The sequence below is a fragment of the Panulirus ornatus genome, chromosome 9 (genome assembly GCF_036320965.1).
Source record: "Panulirus ornatus isolate Po-2019 chromosome 9, ASM3632096v1, whole genome shotgun sequence".
NCBI lineage: Eukaryota > Metazoa > Arthropoda > Malacostraca > Decapoda > Palinuridae > Panulirus > Panulirus ornatus.
The window spans coordinates 43,792,258-43,809,130 of NC_092232.1; the positions used below are offsets into that span (position 1 = coordinate 43,792,258).

General features: G+C 46.4%; 1 protein-coding gene across 3 annotated transcripts in view; it reads right to left on the minus strand.

The window, feature by feature from the left end:
* Positions 1 to 11,066: 11,066 nt before the first annotated feature.
* Positions 11,067 to 16,873, minus strand: part of LOC139750378 (uncharacterized) — a 470,005-nt gene continuing 464,198 nt past the window's right edge. For all 3 annotated transcript variants that reach the window (XM_071665107.1, XM_071665108.1, XM_071665109.1), the window contains one exon: positions 11,067 to 11,263. In XM_071665107.1, coding sequence (XP_071521208.1) covers positions 11,216 to 11,263 — 48 coding nt within the window. In that variant the 3' untranslated portion in view covers positions 11,067 to 11,215. The remainder of the gene's footprint in view (positions 11,264 to 16,873) is intronic.

Consider the following 16,873-nt stretch of genomic DNA (forward strand, 5'->3'; position numbering starts at 1 on the left):
GCCTGATCTTCATTGAATACCACAAACGAAGGAAGACCCGATCTCCCTCATGTCACCTCAACCTTATACATGGCAGGTCACACAGAGGGGTCAACCACGGTGCTCTGGTCACCACAGTGGTCACACAGAGGGGTCAACCACGGTGCTCTGGTGACCACACTGGTCACACAGAGGGGTCAACCACGGTGCTCTGGTCACCACACTGGTCACACAGAGGTCACACACTCTCTTACAGGGAGTATATAAAGGGCGAAACACATGACCTAGTAAAGGTCACTTCCACAGGGACTTAAATTTAGGTCAGGTGTGTTCTGGGTCACAGTGGGGTCAGCTATGCCTCGCCCACTTCCTAAACCACTCCATGAAAATTCAGAAATTAGACAGTGGATTTTTTTGCGTATGATAATAGATTTAGATACGTTTGGTTCTGAATTATCCACTGGATCATACGAAGTTCCAGCATTAGATTAACGCTACATCTCCACCACTGGATAATACGAAGTTCGTACAGCATCAATCTAACCCTTAATATCCCCTACTGGATAATACGAAGTTCCAGCGTCAGTCTAACCCTTAATATCCCCCACTGGATAATACGGAGTTCGTCCAGCGTCAGTCCAACCCTACCAATCCACCACTGGATAACACGAAGTTCGTGCAGCGTCAGTCTAACCCGACCTATCCACCACTGGATAATACAAGGTTCATGCAACATGAGTGAGACTCCATCAGGTAGTACGAGGACCAGGTTGTTAACCTGCTGGTGGCAGACGACGGGCCAGGTCGCACGTAACTACCACCTGGTTTCCTCCTCTTCCTCCACTGGTCAGGTCAGCACTGCTGAGCCACCAGGACCCGCCACTGGCCTGCGTGTTGTGTGTCTGATGTTACCATCTGGTAACTGGTCATGTTGTACATCTGACGGAGGGAGGCTCCACCATCACCCCAGACGGAGGGAAGCTCCACCATCACCCCAGACGGAGGGAAGCTCCACTATCGCCCCAGACGGAGGGAGGCTCCACCATCACCCCAGACGGAGGGAAGCTCCACCATCACCCCAGACGGAGGGAAGCTCCACTATCGCCCCAGACGGAGGGAAGCTCCACCATCACCCCAGACGGAGGGAAGCTCCACCATCACTATCACCCCTAAACGGAAGGCATCTTCACCATCACCTCCTACAGGGGGAGTCTCCACCACCCTCACCTCAGCTGGGCCAGATTACCATGCTATTTACCAGTAACAAGTTACCACGTCATACGGCAGGATGAACCCCACTATGGACCAGCCTAACGACCCAGAACCACCTCCATCCCTCGTATAACGACTCACCCTCTCTACGACACACTTACAACGACCCAGGCCTGTCCTCAGCCCCCTAAAACGACCCAGACCTGTATATGGCATACCTACAACGACCCAGGCCTGTCTCCAGACCTCCTACAACGACCCAGGCCTGTCTACAGCTCTCCTACAACGACCCAGACCTGTCTACATCCCTCCTATAACGACCCATCCTGTCTACGACCCACTTACAACGACCCAAGCCTGTCTACAACCCTCCTACAACGACCCAGGCCTGTCTACAACCCTCCTACAACGACCCAGGCCTGTCTACAACCCTCCTACAACGACCCAGACCTGTCTAGAATCCTACAAACTCAGGTTTTCATCTCCACATTTCAATTTTTTTTTTCTTTTTCGTACCGAACATAATTCAACATCAGTATTCCACGTAGTGTATTGAGTACACATATTGGCGTAATTGATACGCCAGTGGCGTAATGTACTGCTAACGAGGCATTTCCTGATAAACGGTGGGGTGGGCTGGCCACTGGTACCTGCCGTTTTCTTTCCTTCATGTACTCTTTTAAACTGCATTCGTTGTTGATATCTGTATAAAGTGTACAGTGAGGGCGTTGGTGGGTACTGTGGGGGTTGGTGGGAAGTGTGGGGGGTTGGTAGGTAGCGTGGCGATTGGTGGGAAATGTGGGGGTTTGAAGGGTAGTGAGGGGGTTGGTGGAAAGTGGGGGTTGGTAGGTAGCGTGGGGGATTGGCAAGAAGTGTGGGGGTTGGTGGAAAGTGTGGGGGTTGGTGGAAAGTGTGGGGGGTTGGTAGGAAGCGTGTTGGGGATTGGCAAGAAGTGTGGGGGTTGGTGGAAAGTGGGGGGGGTTGGTAGGAGGCATGTGGGGGATTGGCATTAAGTGTGAGGGAGTTTTAGCAGAAACTATATAATTTGACTGTCAAAAAAAAAAATTATCTTAGATTCATCAGATCCAGCTCCAAATACATGAAGTCTTAAGCTACATTTGATGGCCATCATCTACCTCAAAATTTTATATACAAAAAAAAAAAAAATTTTCTAGAAAAAAATCAAAAAATTTTCTAGAAAAAAAATAAAAAAATTTCTAGAAAAAAATCAAAAAATTTTCTAGAAAAAAAATCAAAAAAATTTCTAGAAAAAAATAAAAAAAAATCTAGAAAAAATCAAAACATTTTCTAGAAAAAAAAATAAAAAATTCTAGAAAAAAAAATAAAAATTTTCTAGGACAAAAATCAAAAAATTTTATAGAAAAAATCAAAAAATTTTCTAGAAAAAATCAAAAAATTTTCTAGAAAAAAAAATCAAAAAATTTTCTAGAAAAAAATCATAAAATTTTCTAGAGAAAAAAAATCAAAAATTTTCTAGAAAAGAATCAAAAAATTTCCTAAAAAAAATAAAAAAAATTTCTAGAAAAAAAAAATCAAAATTTTCTAGAAAAGTTTTTATCAAGTCAATGGTTGAATCTAAACATTGACCTACCACTGGCCTGAGCAGATGACAGATCCTGACCACGACTGGGGTAAACACTAAGGCAGCAAAACATTTTCTAGAAAAAAAAATAAAAAAAAATTCTAGAAAAAAAAATAAAAATTTTCTAGGACAAAAATCAAAAAATTTTATAGAAAAAATCAAAAAATTTTCTAGAAAAAATCAAAAAATTTTCTAGAAAAAAAAATCAAAAAATTTTCTAGAAAAAAAATCATAAAATTTTCTAGAGAAAAAAAATCAAAAATTTTCTAGAAAAGAATCAAAAAATTTCCTAAAAAAAAATAAAAAAAATTTCTAGAAAAAAATCATAAAATTTTCTAGAAAAGTTTTTATCAAGTCAATGGTTGAATCTAAACATTGACCTACCACTGGCCTGAGCAGATGACAGATCCTGACCACGACTGGGGTAAACACTAAGGCGCCAAACATCATTGTTGGTTTTAATTACGTCGAGCAGTTGACATGAGGGAAGTAATTAACCATATTTTGATGGTAATCTGATATGACTTTATTTTGATTGGGTAAACACAAACATCATCACGTGTGTGTGTGTGTGTGTGTGTGTGTGTGTGTGTGATGATGAGAGGAAGGGAAGTGAGGGGGTAAGGTTAGAAACCATCTGAGGGGTAGAAACCAAGGAGGGTAGTGTCTTTCGGAGGGACTGAGGGGTAGAAACCAGGGAGGATAGTCTTTCGAAGGGACTGAGGGGTAGAAACCAGGGAGGATAGAGTCTTTCGGAGGGACTGAGGGGTAGAAACCAGAGAGGGTAGAATCTTTCGGAGGGACTGATTGGTAGAAACCAGGGAGGGTAGAGTCTTTTGGAGGGACTGAGGGGTAGAAACCAGGGAGGGTAGAGTCTTTCAGAGGGACTGATTGGTAGAAATCATGGAGGGGGGGAGTCTTACACCCAAACTTCCACTATGGCTCCAACCTTCCATCATACACCCAAGCTCCACTATGGCTCCGACCTTCCATCATACACCCAAGCTTCCACTATGGCCGAGACCTTCCATCATACAACGAAATTTCCACTATGGCCCCGACTTCCATCATACACCCAAGCTTCCACTATGGCGCCCGACCTTCATTCATACACGCTAAGATTCCAGCTATGGCTCCGACCTTCCATATTACATCCAAGCTTCCACTATATTCTCCGACCTTCCATCATACAAGCTAAGCTTCCACTATGGCCCCCGACCTTCCATCATACACCTAAGCTTCACTATGGCCTCGACCTTCCATCATATACCAATCTCCACTATGGCTCCGACCTTCCATCATACACCCAAGCTTCCACTAGGGGCCCCGTACCTTCCATCATACACCCAAGCTTCCACTATGCTCCGACCTTCCATCATACACCTAAGCTTTCCACTATGGCCCCGACCTTCCATCATACACCAAGCTTCCACTATGGCCCCGACCTTCCATCATACAACCCAATCTTCTACTATGGCCCGACTTCCATCATACACCCAATGCTTCCTCTATGGCCCGAACTTCCATCATACACCTAAGCATTCCACTATGGCCTCGACCTTCTCAGATACACCTAAGCTTCACTATGGCCCCGACCTTCCATCATACACCCAAGTTTCCACGATGGCCCCGACCTTCCATCATACACCCAAGATTCCACTATGTCTCCGACCTTACATCATACACCCAAGCTTCCACTATTTGCCCGACCTTCCATCATACAACTAAGCTTCCACTATGGCCCAGGCCTTCCATCATACACCCAAGCTTCCACTATGGCTCCGACCTTCTTTCATACACCCAAGCTTCCACTATGGCTCCCGACCTTCCATCATACACCAAGCTTCCACTATGGCTCCGACCTTCCATCATACACCAAGCTTCCACTATAGCTCCGACCTTCCATCATACACCCAAGCTTCCCTATGGTCCCAACCTTCCATCATACACCCAAGCTTCCACTATGGCCCCGACCTTCCATCATACACCCAAGCTTCCACTATGGCCCCGACCTTCCATCATACACCCAAGCTTCCACTATGGCCTCCGACCTTCCATCATACACCCAAGCTTCCACTATGGCTCCGACCTTCCATCATACACCTAAGCTTCCACTACGGCCCCGACCTTCTATCATACACCAAAGCTTCCACTATGGCCCCGACCTTCCATCATACACCCAAGCTTCCACTATGGCCCCGACCTTCCATCATACACCCAAGCTTCCACTATGGCCCCGACCTTCCATCATACACCCAAGCTTCCACTATGGCCCGACCTTCCATCATACACCCAAGCTTCCACTATGGCCCCGACCTTCCATCATACACCCAAGCTTCCACTATGGCTCCGACCTTCCATCATACACCCAAGCTTCCACTATGGCTCCGACCTTCCATCATACACCCAAGCTTCCACTATGGCTCCGACCTTCCATCATACACCCAAGCTTCCACTATGGCTCCGACCTTCCATCATACACCCAAGCTTCCACTATGGCTCCGACCTTCCATCATACACCCAAGCTTCCACTATGGCCCGACCTTCCATCATACACCCAAGCTTCCACTATGGCCCCGACCTTCCATCATACACCAAGCTTCCACTATGCCTCCGACCTTCCATCATACACCCAAGCTTCCACTATGGCTCCAACCTTCCATCATACACCCAAGCTTCACTATGGCCCCGACCTTCCATCATACACCCAAGCTTCCACTATGGCTCCGACCTTCCATCATACACCCAAGCTTCCACTATGGCCCCGACCTTCCATCATACACCTAAGCTTCCACTATGGCCACGACCTTCCATCATACACCCAAGCTTCCACTATGGCTCCGACCTTCCATCATACACCCAAGCTTCCACTATGGCCCCGACCTTCCATCATACACCCAAGCTTCCACTATGGCCCCGACCTTCCATCATACACCTAAGCTTCCACTATGGCCCCGACCTTCCATCATACACCCAAGCTTCCACTATGCTCCGACCTTCCATCATACACCTAAGCTTCCACTATGGATCCGACCTTCCATCATACAACCAAGCTTCGACTATGGCTCCGACCTTCCATCATACACCCAAGATTCCACTATTGCCCCGACCTTCCATCATACACCCAAGCTTCCACTATGGCCCCGACCTTCCATCATACACCCAAGCTTCCACTATGGCCCCGACCTTCCATCATACACCCAAGCTTCCACTATGGCTCCGACCTTCCATCATACACCCAAGCTTCCACTATGGCTCCGACCTTCCATCATACACCCAAGCTTCCACTATGGCCCGACCTTCCATCATACACCAAAGCTTCCACTATGGCTCCGACCTTCCATCATACACCCAAGCTTCCACTATGGCTCCGACCTTCCATCATACACCCAAGCTTCCACTATGGCTCCGACCTTCCATCATACACCCAAGCTTCCACTATGGCTCCGACCTTCCATCATACACCCAAGCTTCCACTATGGCCCCGACCTTCCATCATACACCTAAGCTTTCACTATGGCCTCGACCTTCCATCATACACCCAAACTTCCACTATGGCCCCGACCTTCCATCATACACCCAAGCTTCCTCTATGGCCCCGACCTTCCATCATACACCCAAGCTTCCACTATGGCCCCGACCTTCCATCATACACCCAAGCTTCCACTATGGCCCCGACCTTCCATCATACACCCAAGATTCCACTATGGCCCGACCTTCCATCATACACCAAGCTTCCACTATGGCTCCGACCTTCCATCATACACCTAAGCTTCCACTATGGCTCCGACCTTCCATCATACACCTAAGCTTCCACTATGGCCCGACCTTCCATCATACACCCAAGCTTCCACTATGGCTCCGACCTTCCATCATACACCCAAGCTTCCACTATGGCTCCGACCTTCCATCATACACCCAAGCTTCCACTATGGCCCGACCTTCCATCATACACCCAAGCTTCCACTATGCCCCGACCTTCCATCATACACCTAAGCTTCCACTATGGCCCAGACCTTCCATCATATACCCAAGCTTCCACTATGGCCCCGACCTTCCATCATACACCCAAGCTTCCACTATGGCCCCGACCTTCCATCATACACCCAAGCTTCCACTATGGCCCCGACCTTCCATCATACACCCAAGCTTCCACTATGGCTCCGACCTTCCATCATACACCCAAGCTTCCACTATGGCCCCGACCTTCCATCATACACCCAAGCTTCCACTATGGCCCCGACCTTCCATCATACACCCAAGCTTCCACTATGGCCCCGACCTTCCATCATACACCCAAGCTTCCACTATGGCCCCGACCTTCCATCATACACCAACGCTTCCACTATGGCCCCGACCTTCCATCATACACCCAAGCTTCCACTATGGCCCCGACCTTCCATCATACACCCAAGCTTCCACTATGGCCCGACCTTCCATCATACACCCAAGCTTCCACTATGGCCCCGACCTTCCATCATACACCCAAGCTTCCACTATGGCCTCCGACCTTCCATCATACACCCAAGCTTCCACTATGGCCCCGACCTTCCATCATACACCCAAGCTTCCACTATGGCTCCGACCTTCCATCATACACCCAAGCTTCCACTATGGCCCCGACCTTCCATCATACACCCAAGCTTCCACTATGGCTCCGACCTTCCATCATACACCCAAGCTTCCACTATGGCTCCGACCTTCCATCATACACCCAAGCTTCCACTATGGCTCCGACCTTCCATCATACACCCAAGCTTCCACTATGGCTCCGACCTTCCATCATACACCCAAGCTTCCACTATGGCCCCGACCTTCCATCATACACCCAAGCTTCCACTATGGCCCCGACCTTCCATCATACACCCAAGCTTCCACTATGGCTCCGACCTTCCATCATACACCCAAGCTTCCACTATGGCCCCGACCTTCCATCATACACCCAAGCTTCCACTATGGCCCGACCTTCCATCATACACCTAAGCTTCCACTATGGCTCCGACCTTCCATCATACACCAAGCTTCCACTATGGCCTCCGACCTTCCATCATACACCCAAGCTTCCACTATGGCCCCAACCTTCCATCATACACCCAAGCTTCCACTATGGCTCCGACCTTCCATCATACACCCAAGCTTCCACCTATGGCCTCCGACTTCCATCATACATCCAAGCTTCCACTATGGCTCCAACCTTCCATCATACACCCAAGCTTCCACTATGGCCCGACCTTTCTATCATACACCCAAGCTTCCACTATGGCCCCGACCTTCCATCATACATCCAAGCTTCCACAATGGCCCCGACCTTCCATCATACACCAAGCTTCCACTATGGCTCCGACCTTCCATCATACACCCAAGCTTCCACTATGGCCCCGACCTTCCATCATACACCCAAGCTTCCACTATGGCCCCGACCTTCCATCATACACCCAAGCTTCCACTATGGCTCCCGACCTTCCATCATACACCCAAGCTTCCACTATGGCCCCGACCTTCCATCATACACGCAAGCTTCCACTATGGCCTCCGACCTTCATTCATACACCCAAGCTTCCACTATTTCCCGACCTTCCATCATACAACTAAGCTTCCACTATGGCCCCGACCTTCCATCATACACCAACGCTTCCACTATGGCTCCGACCTTCCATCATAGACCCAAGCTTCCACTATGGCTCCGACATTCCATTATACACCCAAGCTTCAACTAGGGCCCCGACCTTCCTTCATACCCCCAAGCTTCCCCATCCCCCAAAACCTTCCATCTTCCCCCAAAGTTCCCCTTTCCCCCAACCCTTTCCCATAATACACCTAAGCTTCCACAGGGCCCCCAAATTTTCTTCATAACCAAGCTTACTTGGCCCGGCCCTTTCATCATAAACCCAAGCTTCCACTTGGCTCCGACCTTCCCATACCCCCAAGCTTCCACTAGGGCCCCCGCCCTTTCCATCATACACCAAACGCTTCCCCTTGGCTCCGCCCTTCCATCATACCCCCAAGCTTCCACTAGGCCCGCCCTTTCCCACCATACACAAAGTTTCCCCTTTTGGGGCCCAGCCTTCCTTCAAACCCCCCAATTTTTCCCAAACAATGGCCCCAAACCTTCCATCATACACCCAAGTTTTCACTAGGGCCCCCAAATTTTCCTTTTCATACCCCAAGTTTTCCACTAGGGCCTGACCTTCCATCTACACCCAAAATTTTCCCCCAAAAAATTGGCCCCGCCCTTTTAAATCATACCCCTTAAGTTCCACTATGGCCCCGACCTTCCATAAAACCACCCAAGCTTCCACATGGCCCCAACCTTCCTTTCATCCCCCCCAAATTTTTCCCCAACATGGCCCCGCCCTTTCCATCATACCCCCAAAAGTTCCCACTAGGGCCCCGACCTTCCATCATACCCCAACTTCCATTTCCCCCTTCCTCAACAAAAGCTTCCACTAGGGCCCCCGGCCTTTCCCACCCGGCTCCGACCTTCCTTCATACACCTAAGCTTTCACTATGGCTCCGACCTTCCATCATACTCCCAAGCTTCCACTATGGCCACAACTTTCCATCATATACCCAAGCTTCCACTATGGCACCAACCTTCCATCATACAACTAAGCTTCCACTATGGCCCTCACCTTCCATCATACATCCAAGCTTCCACTATGGCACCAACCTTCCATCATACACCTAAGCTTTCACTATGGCCCCAACTTTCCATCATATACCCAAGCTTCCACTATGTCCCCTACCTTCCATCATACACCTAAGCTTTCACTATGGCTCCGACCTTTCATCATTCACCAAGCTTCCACTATTTCCCGACCTTCCATCATACACTAAGCTTCCACTATGGCTCCAACCTTCCATCATACAACTAAGCTTCCACTATGGCTCCAACCTTCCATCATACAACCAAGCTTCCACTATGGCTCCGACCTTCCATCATATACCCAAGCTTCCACTATGGCCCCGACTTCATCATACACCTAAGCTTTCACTATGGCTCCGACTTCCATCATACACCTAAGCTTCCACTATGGCTCCGACCTTTCATCATTCACCAAGCTTCCACTATGGATCCGACCTTCCATCATACACTAAGCTTCCACTATGGCTCCGACCTTCCTTCATACACCCAAGCTTCTACTATGGCCCCGACCTTCCATGATACACCCAAGCTTCCACTATGGCCGAGACCTTCCATCATACACCTAAGCTTTCACTATGGCCCCGACCTTCCATCATACACTAAGCTTCCACTATGGCTCCGACCTTCCATCATACACCCAAACTTCCACTATGGCTCCGACTTCCAAATCCCTCTTAAGACACAGACTCCTGCAGCGTTTATCCTACCAGATAATATACGTATCAAGACCTTCTTTCGACATGTCCCATCTAAATTATTTGATATTCACTGAGACTGAATTACAGCATCCATATATCAGACGAACTTTGGTGTCTATCTTAAGTCCTTTTTGTAAGTAATGGAATTCATCTCACTCCTTTTTCTTCCCTAATGACTTTGGCATCATCAGCTTATACATTCAAGTAGGGGTTCAGGCCGTCCAGCAAGACATTTACATCAATCAACAAGTGCGGTGGTCCCAAGACTCAACCCTGCGGCACACCAGTGGTCGCCCCGACTCATTCCAGGGAAGCTTCCACTGAAGTAATCTATCATCCATGGAAAGAGCCTCTTCCTTTGATTCCTGCTCGAAGGCCCAGCTTCTCTACCAGCCTCCCAGGCACCCGCAGACAACCCACTCGCCTCTCTGGACTGTCTCACATGTTCGTTTGAAATGACCTCTTTTTTCTCTGAACCTTGTGTTGCCTCTCACTGAGGCATCTCTCTCTCTCTCTCTCTCTCTCTCTCTCTCTCTCTCTCTCTCTCTCTCTCTCTCTCTCTCTCTCTCTCTGATCAATATTTGTGTATTTAGGGGAGAAAGTTTAAGACTTGTGTTTACACCGTCTTTACTTCTATGTGTACACACACACACACACACACACACACACACACACACACACACACCTCAGCCCAACCCACCTACTCATTCATCGACCAGCCCCCGAAGGGAGTGTGAATACCTAGGTTAGGTGTGGCCCGACTTCAGCCCCTAGGATTCGAACCCATGCGGGTCCGACCCCGGCTTCAGCCTTTCTGACTCCATGGTCAGTGTGTGTGTGTGTGTGTGTGTGTGTGTGTGTGTGTGTGTGTGTGTGTGTGTGTGTGTGTGTACGATGGGGGGGTTGGGGGGTTGGAACTAACCTTTAGCTGCGGCATCGCGGACTTTGTGGTCCCTGCGGTGCCTGTGGTGGCTCCTGGCGGTGGGGGAGGGCGAGGTGGCGCCGGCGGGGAGGAGGTCAGCCGGGAGGGAGCCCGTGTTCATGGCGTTCTGTGGAGGGGCGCCATGCAGCACGGGGTCAGAGCCAGCACGGGCCAGCGGCGGGAAACCCCTCTGCTCGCAGCCTCTGTGGAGAAACGACTGAACATTACTCACACTTGCACACATACTCACACTCACACACTCACACTCACATTCACACACTCACACTTACACACGTACTCACATTTACACTTCACTACACTCACACATACTCACACTCACACACTCACACTTACACACATAGTCACACTTACACTCACACACTCACACTTACATTCACACACTCACACTTACATACTCACACTTACACTCACACACTCACACTTACATTCACACACTCACACTTACATACTCACACTTACACTCACACACTCACACTTACATTCACACACTCACACTTACATTCACACACTCACACTCACACACTAACACTTACACACATACTCACACACTCACACACTCACACTTACACTCGCACACTCACACACAGAGCGGTGCAGCATGCCGTTGCACCATGGAGGAAATTGTTAAAAAAGTTCAACTTCCAACTTCTCCAGGAACCTGGGATGATCTCCATGAACAAATACGATATCAAATCCCTTGTTTATCAAGCTAATAAACTGTATGTTTATGATGTCCATCATCTCAAACTCTGATTCCCCTGAACTAATGACTTTACGTGAACTGCACTGTACTCACAACTCAAGTCCTTATACCTGACATCATACGTGTTACACTCCACTTGATCTACTGTGCAGTGAGAGCTATTTGACACATCTTGCCAATCCAGTAAAAATCGGCGTAAAAGTTAAAAGAATAAAAGACCCGAGGCTGCTCACATATCACACTCTCTGCATGTCACACCATCACTCACACGCCCCTCACACCTGGACACCTAGAAAATACTCATATGGCAGCAAAGGTGGATACAAGCCTCCATCTGCTCACATTAAACCCGGCATCGTAATTCATTACCAATTGCAAACAAGATGTTACGAACATTCATTCTGAAACACACACTCCAGTTTCATTGTTTTTTGTTTTTTTTTCCTCCAGTTTTGCACTTCAACATGAGTAAAACTACTCTCTTTTTTTTCCACCTTGTACTGAAAAGGTGTTTACGAAAGAATACAAAGGAACTCATCCAGCAACAGACTACCACTGAGCCCCCATGAGGCAGTTTGCAACGGTGGAAGAGATCAGAAACGTAACCCAGTGTGGTAGGAGGAGACACACGGACACATATGTTCCAGAGTTGAAAACCTGTTAATGTGTTATGTATCAGGTCACCAGAGACTGTTAATGTGTTATGTATCAGGTCACCAAAGACTGTTAATGTGTTAACCTGTTAATGTGTTATGTATCAGGTCACCAGAGACTGTTAATGTGTTATGTATCAGGTCACCCGAGACTGTTAATGTGTTATGTATCAGGTCACCCGAGACTGTTAATGTGTTATGTATCAGGTCACCAGAGACTGTTAATGTGTTATACATCAGGTCACCAGAGACTGTTAATGTGTTATGTATCAGGTCACCAGAGACTGTTAATGTGTTATGTATCAGGTCACCCGAGACTGTTAATGTGTTATGTATCAGGTCACCAGAGACTGCTAATGTGTTATGTATCAGGTCACCAGAGACTGTTAATGTGTTATGTATCAGCTTACCAGAGACTTAATAATTTATGTATCAGGTCACCAGAGATTATTTTCATTTACCATTTGCAGCTCAAAATAATCTATAATGTGGCTTGTTTCCCCCCCACTTATCGATATCAAAATACATTTGCCTCCTGTAAGTCCACTCCATCACTTTGTCTTTGGCAATATGAAGTTGTAGGTGTTCAATTTCTCTTGAAGTTACATTTTCCAGTTTATCATCGTCAGTGAATTTCATTATTTTACAATGCCGTCCCATCTTCAATATCATTAATGTATACGAGAAAGAGGACTGGTCTCACGACTTATCCCTGAGGCACACCACTTGTTACGCCCAACCTCGTATCTACGAAAGTACAGCCCCAGTTATACCATGCGACTTCACTTTTGCTCGTAACCTTGGATTTGGAAATCTATCGCATGCGTTTTGAAAATCGAAATAGATGACATCACCTGCTTTGCTCTCATCATACGTGTTGATTGTATCATAAGAGAAATCAAACTCATTCGTCAGACGTGAGCGATGTCATCAAAAACTAGACTGAGATTCATTCATTCAAAATAAGCGCTGGTCCTGGTTTACAATATCGTCCCGAATGATGGTTTCCAAAAATCTACCAATCACTGACCTCACGCTAATTGGACGATAATTTCCAGGGAGTGCTAATAGGGGAAAAATATTTGCAACATATCATTGGAATAAAAACTCGAAGATATACCATTAGTGCTGAATGATATGTGAGTAAATGAAACACATCAGGTCCAGATAAGTTTTATTCAAGGACACAGAGGCAATAAATGAGATGGCTAGGTTCTTGGCTGCTCTTTCTAGTAAGTCATTCTCTAAGGGAAATCGTTCCAGAGGAATGGAAAATTGTCAATGGAACACCGATAGTCGAAAGAGGTAATAAATCGCTGCCCTAAATATATCGTCCAAATTGCCTTAACGGCTGGAGTTGGTACGCTCATGGTAACGACCATTCGGAGTAAGACCAAACCATTTAGAGGACCACCACTTAATGAACGATTCTCAGCCTTGTGTCCGACGACATCGCTCATGTCTAACAAAACTGCGTGATTTCCTTTATGAAACAATCAACATGTACGATGAAAGTAAAGCAGTTGATGTTATGGAATTAGATTTTTGAGACAGCATTGAATAAAGTTCGATATCACAGGTTACTAACAAAAGTTAAGTTATATGGTATAGATGGGGTTGTACTATAAAGTTCGATATCAAAGGTTACTAACAAAAGTTACATGGTATAGATGGGGTTGTACTTCGATGGTTTGGAAATCGGCTGACTGGCTGTAAACAAAGAGCAGTGATGAATGGTCAAGCCTCAGAAAGGTTAGACGTAACAAGTGGTGTGCCACAGGGATCAGTCTTAGGACTGGTTCAGTTTCTTATAGACAAATACCGAGATTAATAATGGACTTCAGTGTAAGTTCTCTAACTTCGTAGACGATATTAAACTGGGATATAAGTCTCCAACATAAACTGAACGTTTGTAGTTTCCACCTGACATAGAGAAACCAAAGGACTAGGCTAACATGTGGCAAACTAATTGTAATGTTGATAAGTGCAAAGGTTTACGTATTGGTAATGATAATGAAAAGGTAAGTTACAATATGAATTCTGTTGAGCTGTAAATGGGAAATGAGGAAAAGGAGGTCTTGGGTGTAATAATCTCTGGTGATCTAAAGCCAGTGAACGCTACATACAGTAGAAAAGGCGAACAAAATTCTTGGATTCATAGGCAGGGCTTTCATATTTAAGTCTCATTGGGGCGTCACCGTCTTAGCAAGCTGCAAGAATGAATCCCAACTTGAGAGACGACTCTAATAAGATCCGAATAAACGATTTGAATTTATTTAGCTTGGGAAAGAGACGGGTAAGAGGTGATCTGAGAACACAAGAATTCAAAATCATTAAAGGCTTCGATAATCTCGACCTAACGAGTTACTTAAGGATAGAGTCGTCTGGTTTCACTCGTAGTAATGTATACAAACTGGTGGGTAAACACTTTACCTCGAATGAGGCGAAGTACTTTTCCTTCAACAGGGTTGTGAACATATATAAGAACGATTATCAATTAGTTTAAAGCAACAACCGTAGATATGTTTAAACAAACACTTGATAGATATGTCGCTTCAATTCCACGACTGACAGTGTTTACACGTCCTTAGCTGGACGATAAGTTTACAGGTCTTCCTCTTGGAGAAGTCCCTAAGTGTTTATACTCCAGCCACATTAACCCATGAGTCTCTGTTCTCTTCCATCATCACAAACAGCCTTGCTTGGATCCAGTGGTCTGTTGCTGTTCATATTCGGTTGTATTCAGCTGTGCATTAGTGAAAAATATTCTGATATTCTGCCCTGGACTTGTTTCGAAAAGAAGTAAGGGAGGAGACGGGCCTGTTCCTGAAGAGCTTCGCTTTTTGATCAAAAGCTTCACGAAGACTTGCTATGGAATCAGCTAAAACGCGGTTCCCACTTCGTTCAGGTGTAGTTCATCCTACGTAACGTAACAGCTCCCGGTTTGTCCAGGTGTAGTTCATCCTACGTAAACACAAGACTGCATCCAAGAACAGTGCCACATATTCACGAATTCTACTCCGTCCTGTTAACAAAGGTTCACTGATCTCTCACTGACACTGATACCCAATGTATTTCCGGGTATCGATCCCGGGCAGTACTAATGAAATCATAATGTTGTCAGTTCTGTTTCGTAAAGATCGAATAAACTGGCGACATATCTCCAATGGTCATTTCAATCCTCCTTCAACACGTCGCTGGAACCTACATGACAAATTTAGAAAAAACAAAACACTATCGTTACCAACACCACAGACCTCTATGTCGTCAGCAACACCATCTACCGTGGCGTATGCGAGCATCAAATGTTTACTGGGGGAAGGGTTTCTGACGCTGAACACACACACCTTCAACTGACCGCCTATAGTAAGCCACAATGTAGGAGAAGCCTGATCAAAACTTCGTTCGATTACGAGCGACGACGAGTCAGAGGAGCTCAGCACACGATGCTGGGAAATGAGTACATAGACGTGAACTCCAGAAAATCAGGTCTAGAAAAAAAAGAAAAAATTCATACTTGATCGATGTTTCCCGTGTTAGCGAGGTAGCGCTTGAAACAGACGAAGGCCGCATCCACTCACATCCATTCTCTAGCTGTCAGATGTAATGCACCGAAACCACAGCTCCCCATCCACAACTAGGCGCTACAACTACTTCATATTCCTTGGTTCAGTCCATTGCTAGTACGTCGACCCCGGTACACCACATCGTTCCAATTCACTCTATCCCTCGCAAACCTTTTAGCATTGCGGTTGTACACATGAACACGGAGAATGTAGTAACAATATGGCCTGCAAGTTTAGCGTTACACTCAAGCCGACCAAATCACCCGCGGGACTGATGTAACCGTTTTCTTCACTAGGAAGTTAATCCTTGATTCTAAACATGGGACCTCAGTGTCATCCAGTCAGTACTGCTATCAACACAGGCGATCGTCTGAGTTGCTGCCTTGCGTCAGCATACTCGTCCACATCATATTGTTATGACTGATAGTTTCAATGATCACGTCACTGCAAGATATGGAGATGACCATCGTAATCATTGGTTTAACTGAGGAACCTGACTGTAATCATTACTGGTTTAACTGAGGAACCTGACTGTAATCATTACTGGTTTAACTGAGGAACCTGACTGTAAACATTATTGGTTTAACTGAGGGTCCTGACTGTAATCATTATTGGTTTAACTGAGGGACCTGACTGTAATCATTACTGGTTTAACTGTGGGATCTGACTGTAAACATTATTGGTTTAACTAAGGAACCTGACTGTAATCATTACTGGTTTAACTGTGGGACCTGACTGTAAACATTATTGGTTTAACTGAGGGACCTGACTGTAATCATTATTGGTTTAACTGAGGGTCCTGACTGTAATCATTATTGGTTTAACTGAGGAACCTGACTGTAAACATTATTGGTTTAACTGAGGAACCTG